This window comes from Aythya ferina (assembly GCF_964211825.1).
Source record: "Aythya ferina genome assembly, chromosome: 13".
Lineage (NCBI taxonomy): Eukaryota > Metazoa > Chordata > Aves > Anseriformes > Anatidae > Aythya > Aythya ferina.
The window spans coordinates 7378182-7393081 of NC_140311.1; the positions used below are offsets into that span (position 1 = coordinate 7378182).

The 14900-nt window shown below is 37.9% G+C and overlaps 1 protein-coding gene across 4 annotated transcripts in view; it reads right to left on the reverse strand.

Annotated features, from left to right (window-relative positions):
* Positions 1–1641: 1641 nt before the first annotated feature.
* Positions 1642–14900, reverse strand: part of ADGRG4 (adhesion G protein-coupled receptor G4) — a 32900-nt gene continuing 19641 nt past the window's right edge. For all 4 annotated transcript variants that reach the window (XM_084534270.1, XM_084534272.1, XM_084534271.1 and 1 more), the window contains 13 exons: positions 14472–14682; positions 13732–13897; positions 13461–13610; positions 12474–12596; positions 10692–10737; positions 9724–9827; positions 8172–8293; positions 7092–7360; positions 5783–5876; positions 4311–4600; positions 3654–3755; positions 2666–2818; positions 1642–2013 (listed from right to left, as the gene is read on the reverse strand). In XM_084534270.1, coding sequence (XP_084390396.1) covers positions 1886–2013; positions 2666–2818; positions 3654–3755; positions 4311–4600; positions 5783–5876; positions 7092–7360; positions 8172–8293; positions 9724–9827; positions 10692–10737; positions 12474–12596; positions 13461–13610; positions 13732–13897; positions 14472–14682 — 1958 coding nt within the window. In that variant the 3' untranslated portion in view covers positions 1642–1885. The remainder of the gene's footprint in view (positions 2014–2665; positions 2819–3653; positions 3756–4310; positions 4601–5782; positions 5877–7091; positions 7361–8171; positions 8294–9723; positions 9828–10691; positions 10738–12473; positions 12597–13460; positions 13611–13731; positions 13898–14471; positions 14683–14900) is intronic.

A 14900-nucleotide genomic window follows, 5' to 3' on the forward strand; every position in this document is an offset into this window, starting at 1 on the left:
GGCCAATCTCATGTTGCTTCCGTATTGATTCTCTTTGGATGCCATTTTATTTTAAACCAGAGTAACCAAAAACAGAGTTAGCAGAACTTTCAGCAGGTCTTGCACTCCATTCTTTGCCCTAAGGCAAAATCAACCTTGCTTTTACCAGTTCTGGCAGGTATTTGTCTTAGCATCATAAGTGCTTTTTAAGACTTGCAATGATAGAAGTTCCACGTGCTCTCTAAACCACTTACTCCAGTGTTATTTGACCTTAAAATCAGAAATTAGAAGAATTAGAAAAAAGGAAACAGTGTCAAGCTGTCCATCCACCTAGACTTGGTGATCTCACCGCAGAGGCAAACTGATGTGAACAGGGTTCAGGGAAGGACTGAAGCTCCTCTTCCCCCAAAGGCCTCCCACCATAGCCTCCGTCCTTACTCTGGCAGGACACTCTGGTGGTGGCACAGCCAGGTTCAGTGCACAAGGGGAGTCAGGCACTATGGTCAGCAGCAGGCTGTGGAACAGAATTTTCATTCATGCTACTAGTGAAAATAAGGAACACAAGCAGAGGATTATAGTTCACGTGCCCAACATATTGAATGGTATTTCATTCCAAATTTCTTTTTTCTTTTTTTTTCCCCTCATTAAAAGCAATTTCAAATTACAAACAAGTGGGTACTAGGTGGAACTTGTTTGGCTGTTTTTAATGCTAACATTTCTCCCAGAAAGCAAAGGATCTGAAGGTGGTCTGTCTAATTTCAAGTAGGCTGGCTGTAGCTACTGTACATTGAAATATTCATCTTTTCCACTAATTGCTGTGTGGGAGTTATTCACAGAATGAAAGAACCTTTTGTATTTGCTGTCGTACATACCAGCTCTAAGACAACGTTCCATTACGTGTTTTTTTTCTTCTCTGCCATTTGTACCAGTTAGTATTTTACTATATTAGCAATCATCCAAAAAATCTTCACTTGAATGATATAGAGAAGGGAATTCAAAATTGAAACTACCATTTGGTTAAGCAGGCACATTACTGATTCAAGCACGCTTGTTGAAATAAATACCTTCTTCAGTAAGAGAGGAAAGCTACATCTCCCAGTAGCCAGGATGGTGCATTTCTTCTTACCACTACTGTGATCAAATTTCCTCTTTTGCAACCACAAATCTCATCCATCTCTTGCTGCAGTTATTCAAGAGACTGCTGCAGACATTGAGTGTGAGCTGGTCACAAACAAAGGCAGAAGTGGTTGCTGATACCAGGAGCAAATGCCAAGCAGTTTCATTCCAACCTCTAATGCTCTACTGTTGTGATGTTTTGTGACGTTATGATTATCCATTACAGGTAGGAATTTCAATTTTTCTTGATTCTACATTCCATGTTAGGGTACTGGGCAAAGTTTTCCAACATTTAAATGACAGACTCTTCTTTAGAGTTCTAAATCTAAGGCAGAAGTGCCAATACATATGAAAACAAAAACATACAATTGACAGGAACATCTTGGAAAGCTGAGTCGAATTTGCGTAAGTTGGTCAGAGTCCATTTTAAAAAACAAGGAAACATGGTCATTGAGGAACCTAGACATCTATGTCAGAGATTGCCAGCTAACAGGCTCAAAAATATGACTGAGGACAGACTGTGAGAAGTGAAATGACAAGGAAGAGAAAGTTTCCAGTCATTGTTTAATATGACAGCTAATCTAAGAAACACAGGGGGACCATATTCTTAAGTGGTCAGTAGTGTCATGCCACTGAAGCCTAGATAGTTGAATCATGGGAAAGTTTAGCTCTATAACTGTGTGCAGAGTGATAATTGTACATTAAAAGTAATTATTTAGATCAATGTTTATTTCTACATGCCACAAAAAAACAACCATCATTAGAGAATCAGAAGAAAACAAATTTAATATCAATGAAAAAATCTTGCTGTCTGTGGATAGTGGAGCTTCTTATCCATGGATGATATTCTTTGTGAATAAGGATGTTTGGCCTCATTATCTTCTGGAGTTATAGCAGTTGGGTTGTAATGAAGTTCAGCTAGGGAAAATAATGGGGGGAAATTTTCAGTGATGCTAATTTGTTTTTACTTATTTAGAAAGAAACCTGACTATGCACAACTCAATAAATACAGCTATGCTTTAACTTCTTTGTGAAACTAACAGAAATCTGCATATTTCCAAAACCAGCTAGGAATGTTTGGTGCATAAGGTCAGAATTCCTATAAAAGAATTCTGTTTTCAGAATACATCTCTGTAACAATTTCTCCATCTTGAAAGGCAAAATATTCTGCTGGGATTCTTCTGAACTAAACAGGCTCACAGCAGGTCCTGTTCAGTTTCCTGTAATCCCCCAAATTTTTGGGAATGCATGAGATAGAATAGACTACAGTACTCCCTAACTGGAAGCAGGTGCCATGAGAATGACAGCCAGCTGGCACAGGGTAGAACATTTCTTAGGTGCCTAGGATGGAAGCTAAGCTGAGAGTTCCCCTCCTTTTGGAAAAAAGCCATACCAGGATCTTAAGGGTTTTCTTACTTTCCTTCATATAGCAAAAGCCATCTGTAACGCAGCCATTAACCCCAAACTGAAGTCTGGCATAGACAAAGCAGTGAAAGCTTTCCTATATATTTTTATTGGTTGGAATTTGACAGTCACCATATGGACCTTAGTATTTAGTCTATTTTCTTACCTATCCTAAAATTCATATCCGGAGAAGTCCTAGAGAGGAAATCTGAGCCACTCGAAGTTGAGCTTGTTCCATTGGAATTTAGATTCCACAAAGCTGGGGAAGGGTGTCGGTGGTTTAAATTCCTTGGTGTAGATGCACTTGATCCAATCCAGTCTGAAATCAGAGACCAGAAGGCACAGGAATAAAACTGTGTATGGGAAATTCTTCCTGGTGTGTCACATTTCAAACTACCAAAGACCAGGGAGGAGAAAGTTCCGGTCTTGTTTCTTGTACCATCCTTGTACCTGCCCTGAAGCACTGGTCTCTGTGTGGCATAACGCACAATTCCTGATGTTAAGTTTTACACTAGCTATGTCACACTTGTGCAGGTAAGGCTGGATACCAGCAATTCAGTCTTCTATTTCCCCTTTAGGGATCAAGTCCAGTAATACTCATTTAGATAAGGCCATGACAAAGAAGTCAGGAGATACATGGGCAGAGGAATGGCAGTCTTACCCTTATTGTATCATACAGTACAGAGCTGGCTGATGCTCAAGGGAAAGTACACCATGTGCCGCTTAGAGCATTCTTGCTGAATTCCCCCAGCACAAATGGAAAGCTACATATTCCTCAGCAGCACACAATGCACAGGACTGTATACACAATGCTCATGACACAGTACATTTGTGTTAATACAGGATAAGTTTCTGAATCTCAACTTTGTGAAAATTGGAAATCCACCAAACACATAGCTCACACACTGGAACAATGAACAGCACATATAGAATTAGTGACCAAGTTGGAATCTGTTTCAGAAAGCTACATTTTTCACTGCATACTGACACCTCATGATCATATCATATAAGCAGTTAAATGAAGAGGAAAAAGTCCAAAAAAAACATCCAATGGAATGCAGAAATAATAGAAAACTATTAAGAAGAACACCATACTTCCTAAAGTAGAACAAATGTGACACAAGCCAAGCTAAACAAAACCCCTTAATGCTTACCAGAATAATTCTTCCGATTAAATCTCCTCCAACAAAAGTGCACCTGGCACTGCTTCATTACATCATCCTTCATCAGGCAATGAAACACAAAAATAAAGAATCCTAAAGAAGTAAGAAGAAAAAAATCACACTGTTGAAGTTGATTCTCCAACCTTCTGTCCCTTTTCTGATGTTTTTGTATGCCACCAGGTTAAAGTAAGTTATGTATAGGCAGAGAGGTGGCCTCTGGGCCAGTATCGTGTTGGTCCAGAATTACACTTGAAAGTCATTTGTGCATATGAAAGGGTAATGGAGAGAGCTGCCTGCACATTTGGTACAAGAATAATCTCAAAATCACTGAAGATTCTCAGCAACCATTTGTATTCCCAGATGAAAAAGACTGTACCAGCTCCTGAAAAGATGCACTTATTGGGATCCATGTTCCTGAAGCAAGCATTTGTGTCTTTAACAGTAATATCTATCACAGCAATGCTAACTAAACAATACTGTCATTTCACTTCAACAGAGCTTTCCTACTGAAATAGCTAAACAATATAACACAAAAGCTATATGAACTCTCTGCTTCCCCCATACTTGAATTATATAATATTACAAATGTATTTCTGTTCCACAGTCCTAAACTGTAGCATTTATACCCAGACTCCATTCAGAAATTACCTTGCAAGGTGTTAAAAATGCTGAAGAGATACAAGAAAAATATTCTTACTGCTCCCCAGGCAAAGAAGGCAAAGCCCCAAGTTAAGCCCAAAAGGAACATCAAACTGAAGGCACTTTTGACGTCCTGGAGAAAAACCTGCTTCCAGAATCTGTGTCTCTTTTGTGTCCTTGATGTCACAGAGTGGACTTGAAGGAGAACTGTGATAAACATGGCTGTATTCATCAAAAATGCTAACAAGATATAGGCCACAACGGAGATGTAAAATACTGTGTTATCTTGAATCCAGCAACTGCAAGAAAAGGAAGCATGCATTTGATAATGAATTCTGCAGACAGTGAAGCTAGCGAAGCCTGGTTTCCAAAATAATCCTCATGTATGGTTCTCTGATACCTAGCAATGAGCATTCCTTAACACACATTACTTTCCCCCAGTAAGGACATTCAGAGAATCTCTCTAATTGGTTGCCTTTTTCATGGATGTTATAGAAATTTAATGTCTTGGAGAATTTAATATTTTCCAAATTCAGATAAACTTGATAAATGTTTCATAAATTAATAATGTGCACAAAAAAGATACACTGCCTTAGGAAAACCAAGTTAAATATGACTTAATTAGGAGTTTAGAAAGACAAGCATTGGCTAGCTTTTCCTTGTACAGCAATTACTGAGTTTTGCTGACTTTTTTGCTAACAACTGGTAACAGTCTTCTCTCTGAGGTGTTATGGGTCTGTGTTGTCCCTCTGATGGTACAGTATTCAAATATTCCAGGTAATCTTCACCAAGTGATCAGATTGTGCTCAACAGAAAGCAGGAAAAAATAATTAAGCAGACGCACTCTATGTTATAAAACCCTTTTAAAGGATGAAAGAAATTTCCAGTGTTTTCCCACTGGAAAAGAGAAGAGGTTGAGATGATTAAAATAAAAGAATTTGAAATCATGAAAGGTTTCTTAAAGATGAAAGAGACAGTGATGTGAACTGACATAAAAATAGATAAATAAATAAAATAAAATAAAAATTAAAAAAAAAAAAAAAGAAGAAGAAGCAAATGTGAAACATACTAGAGCAATTATTCTGCCTTTAGGGTTTACCAGAAATCTAGAACATTCAGGAGCAAATACAAATGTCACAACAAACTGAGTAACTGTCATGTAAAGGAAGAGAGATTTTCTAGAGAGAAAAAGTGTAGCTATCCAAATTGGGCATAAAACTGGAAGAATCCCTTCCTGTTCTCAATTCCAGTTCACTCAAGTGAAAGTTACTCCATATATTAGCCACATAGTCCAAAAAGATCCACTCAACCAGAACCACCAAAAGGAGAGGGTTAAGATGGCGGAGAAAAGACAAAAGCAAGAGAGCAGTTGTAGCCTTTTTTCTAGGTTATTTCTAGGTTTATAGCTTATTTTCTAGGCTATTTCTTCAATCTTTAAGATACTTTGAAAAACATCAAAACAATTGCAATATTGTACTTACAAATTGCTGAACGGATTGTTCTCAGACTGTGATCCACCACCATAGAAGTCTTTATTTATAATGAGTACAATAATAATTACAATAGCTGGTATTCCTAAAGTGGAAAGAAAGAGAAAAGGAAATATTTCAATTAAAAAAAAAAAAAAAAAAGAAGAATATGGGAAGATGTCATAATTTCTGGTGAGTAATTACCACACACATGTACATCTTGGGATCAAACTGTACTCCTAAAGCTCCTTCTGAAATGAGTGTAATTAAATGTGTGGCATAGCAGGATTAATCTCCTTATTTATGTAAATTACAAATGAGTAGGCATAAAATATCTGTGTTTGCAAAATGTTTGTGAATGTTCAAACATCTCCAGAAGGGATCCAATCTGGTAAAATAAAACCGACTGATTATTACAAAAAAGCAGAGTGTTAAAAGATACGCAGACCACAGCATTTTGCATTAAGATCTGACAGAGACAGACATTTTCCAGCCAGTGTTTGATCAGTCTTTTTTTCCATTCACTTCCTATTTGCCACTTTTCCTTCAGTTCTGGCTCTTCTGTTCAGAATAACTGCTGCCACCAGTGCCATTACATATGGCTGCCCCTGAGAACAATTATGTGCAATATTAAATCTGAGGATAGAGATGATTATATGCTGCACACTGTTCAAAAACATAAAAAATGTTTTAAAACATTTGGCTAATGGCTACCCAAACAATGTGGGTCAAATTCTGCTCTAGGTCACTGCCTCTGATAACACCTTTTCTAATAACTGAGCCAGCACACTGGGTCCTTTTCATATTTCTCCCTAACAAGTCTCTTGACGCCAAGTGCTTAGAGGAAAGGTGAATCAGTGAAGTCCCCATGAATGAAAGCCAAATCCATCCCCTGCAGGGGAATTATGCATAGATACCAGCAAAGAACTCTAGGCCTGGTGAGGGAGATCAGAATTACCTCTGTGCATCGCCAACACAGGGGCACAGGCTGTGGTGAGCTCGTACTTCCTCAGGCACATGCACTGATATTAACTGGCATGATAAATCATTCCTGTACAGATCAGGATCAGTAGGGAAGGCATTTCTTTACATTAAACATTGGCCCTCCTTGCATATAACTGTGCAACATGCACTTCCTGCTACTTTCTCCTTGAGCAGGAGAAACTTAAGATGAACCTGCCTGGGGGAAGAATACATCCTTAAGGCTTAGGGCAAGCACCACATTTCTACTAGCTCAGTGTCCTAACTTACTTTTGCAAACATTCCCCTATCTTAGAAAATGTAATGAGCACGGAAGTTGAAAAGAAATTCACTTACTTACCCCATCCAGCAATGCAGCATTTTAGGATGTACTTTGGGATGTAAATATTGAAAACTTTAACAAGAGACAAGTAAAAGTGAACAGACTCCAGGCACATCCATGTGAAAGCTGCAAGCAGGAAATAGTGAAGGAACGCAGCTACGGTGATACAGAGACCTGGCTGGTTGAATGAGGACAGCCAGGGATTGACCAGGAAGACCAAGTTCAACATCAGCAGTGTGGCACAAAGATTTAGCAGGATTTTTGCAGGATTGTCTCTCCGCAGCTTTCTAAATGGAAGTAGAAAGTTAGAAGGTTATCATTGCACAAATTCTGCTGGGTACATTCTATAATACCAGGTAACATAAATGTGTGTTCAACACATTATAAACTGGCTTCCTGCAGTGTAATTTGTATCTACATTAACATTTTGAATCAAAACATTTGGTTATTTTTGAAGCACAACTTTCAGTCTGAAAAAAAAGAGCTTCTATATACATGAAAGACCTACTAGGCTATTCACACTCAGTAGAAGAGATATTTAACTTAATTTTTATTTTTATTACTACTGCATGAAATGTTAATTGTTTTTGCAATATTACTGTCTTAGAAAAACACCTACAGCTGCCTAAGGCTAGAGCCCCATTGTTCCAGGAGCTACTTGTGCATAAAGTTTGAAACAAAACCTATCCAAAAGGACAAACCACCAAAACAACCAACAGAAAGGGAACAGAAATATAATCTTTTCTATTTTACTGTTAGTGTCATCTAATGTACCATCTGTCTATAGAGAATATTCCAGTTTCTTGACATGATATCTTACCCATATCCACAAAATACCCATTTAGGAAATTACAAAAATTTAGGAACACAGAAGTTGTTGAACAGTTCAGACTAGTGCATGTCTCAACGTATAAGGATTTTAGTCCTTCCTGTTTCACCACAGTCAGAGGTCAAAATGAAACAGTACTTATACTTTCAGATCTCACTCTTGCCTCCTGAGCATCACATTAACAAATATTACTGAACATTCTGCTAGTTACAGAAAAATCATCATTGCTAAAACAATAAAGATGACACAAGACAAAGGATAAGACTTACTCAAAGGCTAGATATGTCACCATTGTTATACCCAAAAAAAGGGAAGAAGCACCACATCCTGCATAGCTTATCAGAGTTAATACACGATCATTTTTGGCATCTATCTCTGTCCGGGATAAGTCCTGTGTTACAAGATAAAGAATCACAGTTGTTTGCCAGATAAAGAAAATTGCTTTCCATATTTTCACATGGATAAGAAAATAAACTTATACTCTGCCTACTGCTACTTTAAGAGGGTTTCCATTAATATTTTTACATGTTTCTTATTGTATAGCCTTACAGAATATCCGCACTAGTATGGTCAGCTCCTATATTCAGTATTTAAAATATCTAATACTTAGTTGTGAAGCTAGAAAAATTGTACTTCAGAAGCCAGAAATTCAGGATTCCAATATCTCACCAACATTGTTCAACTTGCTTTGTAGGAGAAGCTCTGGTTTGCTTCACTGGCAGTTGCCATGCTGGGAAACTGCATAAACTTGCTAAATGTCTTGGAGTGTAGGAGGACTCTCCACATCCAGAAAGCATCACCCTGCAAAAGTCATCTGGGAGGCTGGGTCTTGCTTCTCCCAGCTGTTGCCAGGAGTGATATTGATGTGATTTTTGACGTTTCCTGCTACAGTTTTCACCTCTTTGGTGAAACTTTGAACTTCAAACAAGTAACCTAAATAGCTGGTGTATGATAGACTTAATGCTGTTAAATACTTGTATCCATGCTTATTTCTTAAATGGAAGTGAAAAAGAGGCGAGTTCTTAAAATCAGACTGATTTCTGTTTGCTTGAATAGCAGCTTCAGCAAGTTGTCTAAAATCTGTAACATTTAAATTTCCTCTTTCAGAAGTCACATTTTTAAAGCCTAGAGAGGGCTTTCGTGCCTCTTTTTGAGCAGGGCAATGCTGACCTCTAGGGGAGGCTGGGCAAGCATCTGACAGGGAAGGGACAGGACAGCCTTTATCCGGTAGGTTGGGTTCTACGGACATGAAACAATTCTCAACTATTTACTCAGTTTGCTTTGAACTTTCCTATTCCTATGCATTTGTTGCAATCCATTCTCAGGCAGCCATCTCTGCACTCTCATTTTTTGACATCTGACTTTCAGAGGCAGCTTTCTGTGTATTAAAATACTGACTGCCTTTCCTGCCAACATATGATTGTTAATGATATCTCCCATATTTATATTAAATTTACCTTCCTGAAGGAGTGTAGACAAAGCTACAGAAAAGATGTAATATCATTAGTTGCCAACTGGTAGGTAATAAATTTAACACAGTTTTCCAATGCAGCAAATAAGGCATTAATATGTATTAAGTTACATTTGCAAAGAAGTACAAAACACATCCATAAAATGAATTTGTCTTGAAGCAAGTGACATTTAGAGGACTTTATACCATAAAAATTATTATAACTGTTTTGTTTGTTGTTATCAATTTTGGCAAAATTGCAGATACCTTACAGCTAGTATAGATATGAATCTCCCATCTCTCCCCAAAATTAGTGATGACTTTGTCTAGTGCCACGGGACTTTTTTGGAGATGATTCATGGAATACTTACCAGCAAGACTCCAAAATGGGTAAGATGGTTACAAAAACAGATTGTGTAATTCATATCTGTATATTCCATTTCACACCCTGATGTATTCCAACCACCCAGTCCATCTGTGTAATATAGAAAAAGAGATTTTTAAGTAGAGTTAGTCATGCTCAGTCATTTATAGCTCTGCAGCATGCAGAATGTGTGAAGATGAGCTCAAGTTAGTACAGATTGCAGGGTCATTTAGCAGCACACAAGTGACATTTCACACAGGAACACATCTTACATATTTGCCTGAGAATCTCAAAACTTGGATGAAAGCCTCTGGTGGAATGAAGAAATATTTAAAGTCATTTACATGCTTGCACACAGAGAAAGCAAGAAGGTAAGTCCATTTGACTAGATTGTACTTCAGGGTATGGAAATATAGAAGGCAAGAAATATTTATAGGGCAGAGAAGTTGTTTAGACAGCATGTAGCACTGAAAAAGCCACATCTTCCCTAGTAACATTAAATTTATGACCCTAATTACGTGGCATGCATGGCATATTCAGAAGCTAAACTTCTGTTAAATAAATAAATAAAATCTAACAATAATAACTGGGAATCCTCTCTCACATGAGCTGTTAACCCAATACATGGTTATCTTTCTGTGTCTGTTTACTCTCAGAGCCATATCCAAGGCTCGACCACAGCAAAGCCCCAAATGACTTCCCTGAAGTGACTGTGAGAAGTCATCTGATGTTTCCTAGCATTTTTGCTTTTTTCTTAGACTAACTCCTCTTATCTGTGTGGATGCACCGTTGTACAATGCCAGAGGCATAACCACTAGCAGTAATGTCGATTGTTCAGGTATCAGTGCCAGTGGAAAGGAGCAAAACAGAAGGGGCCACACTGAAGAGCACAGACTCAAAGTCTCAAACGCCATGTCAAGGAGCCAAAGGCTCTGGTGACACAGCAGGTGTGACAGCTCTGTACACAGCACTTACTGTTCTTCTGAAAATCCCAAAAGGCACAGTGCACTGCTGCATTACCCTGAAAGCAGAGAAAAAAAAGGCTGTGACATTTATTCAGTACATCTGTGCATCGTCCGCACTTGCAGACAGTGCATCTTGCTTGTAATCCGGATTTATAACAATGGCACTTTGATTTATCTTCCCCTGTACTGCTTGACAAGAAAGCCCACTGAGGAATTAGGAGAGTTTGGTCTCTGATTAGTAGCACAGTAGTGCCTCAGAGGGTCTGTAGGTTACTGAAAATGCTGCGGTTCAGCAGCAGTGAGACAGCTGGTCCCTGGAAACCAGCTGGGATATGGTGCACTCATCCATGGCACTGAAAACCAGCAGAGGGTCCCCATTTTTGCCTTCCCCATTACTAAGTGAAATCGTAGCAGTCAGTGATTTTCCTGGTTTTACCAGTCTTTCTGCACCTTTCATTGTCTGTTTAGGCATAAAAGCTGACAAGTTGTCCAGTTTAGATTGTTTCCTGTGTCTGACCTCTTTGGCTTCCTGTGGTATCTGAGGTGTCATGCCTAATTACTGGTGACATTCAAAAGTTATGACTAAGACCTAGAATAACAACCTGAGATTTTACATGATAAAAAATAACAACAATAGTAATAACCTCAAGATAAGAAAACCTTTATTTCACAATTTCAGTGTTTCTGCTTTCTCTCTGAAATCAGTCAGGGAAGAGACCTAAGAGAAAATAAAGCTTGCCTGTAGGTCACAAGCAGATGAACAAATTTAAACGGATATTTAATGCAATGTTTGCTCTTGGGGACATTCTGTTTTATTACTCATAATGCTGCAGCAAACTTTCCCAAAGCACAGATTCCTTTTCCTTTATTATGAATAAAGTTTGGTAAGGCACAGAGTTTACAGGAAGCCACCCTAACAGATAAGCTGTTAAGACTTGTGATCTGTAGACTGCCAAATATAATTAGGAAGAGAGCCAAAGATGTAGGTTAGGATGATAGCTCATTAAATATTTAATTAGGATATTTTTAAAAGGTCAAGAAAAAAATCTGAGAGGTGCCAGATGGCCTGGTGGAGTAAAAATGACAGAAGAGAGAGGATATCTGGATGAAATTTTTGTTTTCTAGAACTGTATGTAAAGAGCATATTGCCAAAAAAGCAGCATTTTCAAGCTGTCATTAACTTGAACTTTAATCAAATTCATCTTATTGAGTAATTTTATTCTGCCCTCAGTTTGCAATGTGTTTGTGTGGAGACTGAACCATAAACATTTGCAACACCAAAATGTTAAGGAGGAACTCATTCAACAAGTTGGACTCATGCCCACTAAAAAGCAATTTAAGATAGATTTTTATTTTTGAAACATCATTTTGAAAGAAAACAAAGCAAAGTAATTTTGAAAACATCTATGCAATGTTTTTGAATTTTTTGAAATTTGCCCCTCCTGGTGACTAAAACAATTGGCTGAATTAGGAGCAACCACATTTCAGTCAAACCCAAGCTGCCATTTTTTAGCAAATAAATTATTCCTTGAAAAGAATTGCTCAGAGAAAACAAGAAAAACGTCCCTTGCTTCTAGCATGGATATAGCATGGAGACACAAGCTTTACTAACCTGCAAGAAAGAAATAAGCCACTGAGATTTGTGCGGATTGTCAATCTTTTAGTTGATAGATGTTGGAGAGGTCAGTCAGCAAAAATTTTTAAACTTATCTGACTAGTTGCCAGTTTATTTTAAGGATAAGTGAAATAGTTTCTATTTCAACAACTCTCTGATTAAATGAACATATCCTACCGTATTTTGGTTTATATGCTGAAGAGTTATATTCACAGGTTCATTAAGGTTCTGAATCAGTGAATTTTCAATGCTGGCACCCACAACATAAGTGTTCAGCCTCTCCTTCTGTAAACTGTCATCCTGCAGTGGAAAAATGCACACATGCAAACAATTCCAAGTCATTTAAGTTACCGGCAATCGTGCCCTTTGCTGCTTCCATTTTTTTAAACTGTCTTTCTTGGAAATTGTAATCAGCTAAACACCATGGGATGCCTGATATACTTTAGCTACTTTCTACTTAATTGGAAAATGTAGTTAGTAGCAAATTCAGGGAGAGTCTCCACATCAGCAGAAGCAGAACACAGTTTCAGATGCATCAGCTGGATTCAGAAAGCTGCATAGCCATTTCAGTACATCAAAACATTCAGTTGTACATCACTTAGCTCATTAGACAGTAGACACGATTGTGAATGCTTCTTCTGTGTGAAAAGCATTGCTCAGCATAACATATGTTTCATCATACCAAAAGAAACGTCTTCCTTTTTAGATTACATTCATGCCCCAGAGTTAGGAAAACACAGCAAATATTAGAACATTCCTAAATGCTGCATATTACTACTGCTATTATTTTGATGGAGAAAGAAATCCTGAAATTATTTTCATGACATTTGATGTATACCATATCTGTTTTTTAAGCAAGAGTTTACTATTTCCTAGAGGAAGATTAGGGTATGTTCTTTTCCTTCAGAACAAAAGTATTGGAATAACATCAGCTACAGAAAATGAAGAAAAGACCTACAGTCTCCAGACACCTCTTAGAGCATTATCACAACTGAGAAGGTTTTGCTGCTTGGATGTATTTTCCCTGCACATTTCTCAGTGCTCCATTAGTCTGATGCTAAAGTGCCTAAAACAGATTACACGGTTGGGATTTTCCTTTTGTACACATTAAGGACAGCTGAACCAATTCCTACCATGTTAGCATTTGTTAGAAATCACAGTTACCACAAAAAGTGAAGTTGTGCCAAAAAAATTAAACTGGATCTTTGGATGCTTTTCTGGGTCAGAGTACTCGTCCCCTAAGAATGTCTTCAGTGATTTTGGCAAAAACACTGAGGCCAATGCCTTTTTGAAGGAGTTTTCTTGAACATCGATCTGCAGGAAAGAAATGACATGCTCAGAGCTGCCTTCCTTTAGTCAAATACACAACAGTACAAAACAGCAACAGAAATTGCCTGGTTTAGTCAGTAGTCCATGAGCTTTCACTTATTCTCACCTTGAGATCCACTCCTTGGTCATATGAGGTGATACCAAAGGCCAGTCCTTCAAATACACTGGGATCTGGACGCATCACCAGCAAAGCCAAGGACGTGGTTATGACTGATGCATTTCTTTCTGTGTAAGCCATCTTATAGCCTATCTTCTCAGTTGTCTCCAGGATACTTTATCAGGAGCAACAGCAAGAAAAAAAAGAAAAAAGAAAAAAAAAAAAAAAAAAAGACATCTCTTGAAATATTATCCTAGTTTTACAATACCCATTCAGGAGACAATCAGATAAAAACCTCTGCTCTGGTGTATGATCACAAAGAGCACTCACTAGAGCAGGATGAAACCAACTTAGGACAGGTGGCATTTTGTTTGGCACAGGGTCAGTTGACTGCAAGCAAATGAGTTATCATAGAATCATCCAGGCTGTGTCATGCATGTTTCCATGCTGACCTGTAAAGACCTCCTCTGAGATGAGGTGCCAGCTAGTCAGTCTCCCTGATCTGCCTGCAGCATGAGATCTCACATACAACTCTGTGATGAGGACTTCTACAGAACTGATTCTGGTAAAAGCACCTTGGACAACACACAGAAAACAATTTCTATCCCTAGGAACCACAAAAATATCTAAGATCCAAGTATGGAAAATTGCTAACTCTTGTGGTAATTGTTTAACAGACAAAAAGCATGAATTTCCCCATGTTTCCATTTTAGATTACGAAGCTACTTATGTGCAGTGACATTACTTACATATTGGTCATTTTTCTAATGTTCTTATCTTCTATTTCTTGAAGTAAAATATAGTTCAATATAGTCAATACATTCTCTGCAAGTGTCACACTTATGTCTTCTAAATTCACAACATCAGAAATTTTATTTGCAATGATTTCTAATTCTTTCATATCCAGTGTTGCATCCAGCAAGAGATCTAAAATATGCTGTACAACATCTTGTGCATTCTCTGAAAAAAAAAAAAAAAAGAAAAGAAACAGATGATTTATGCAGCACAGCCGTATTACAAGTCTCCATGTTAAAGCAGGAGGGCAGAGTGTGCTTTTCCTCTGTCTCCATATGGTCATAATGCTTCTGGTCTATTACAAAATTATGACCCCAAAATATGTCAATATGCCCTCCACATGAAATCGTCAGAAACTTCAAAGCAAAATCTGGATGTCTCAG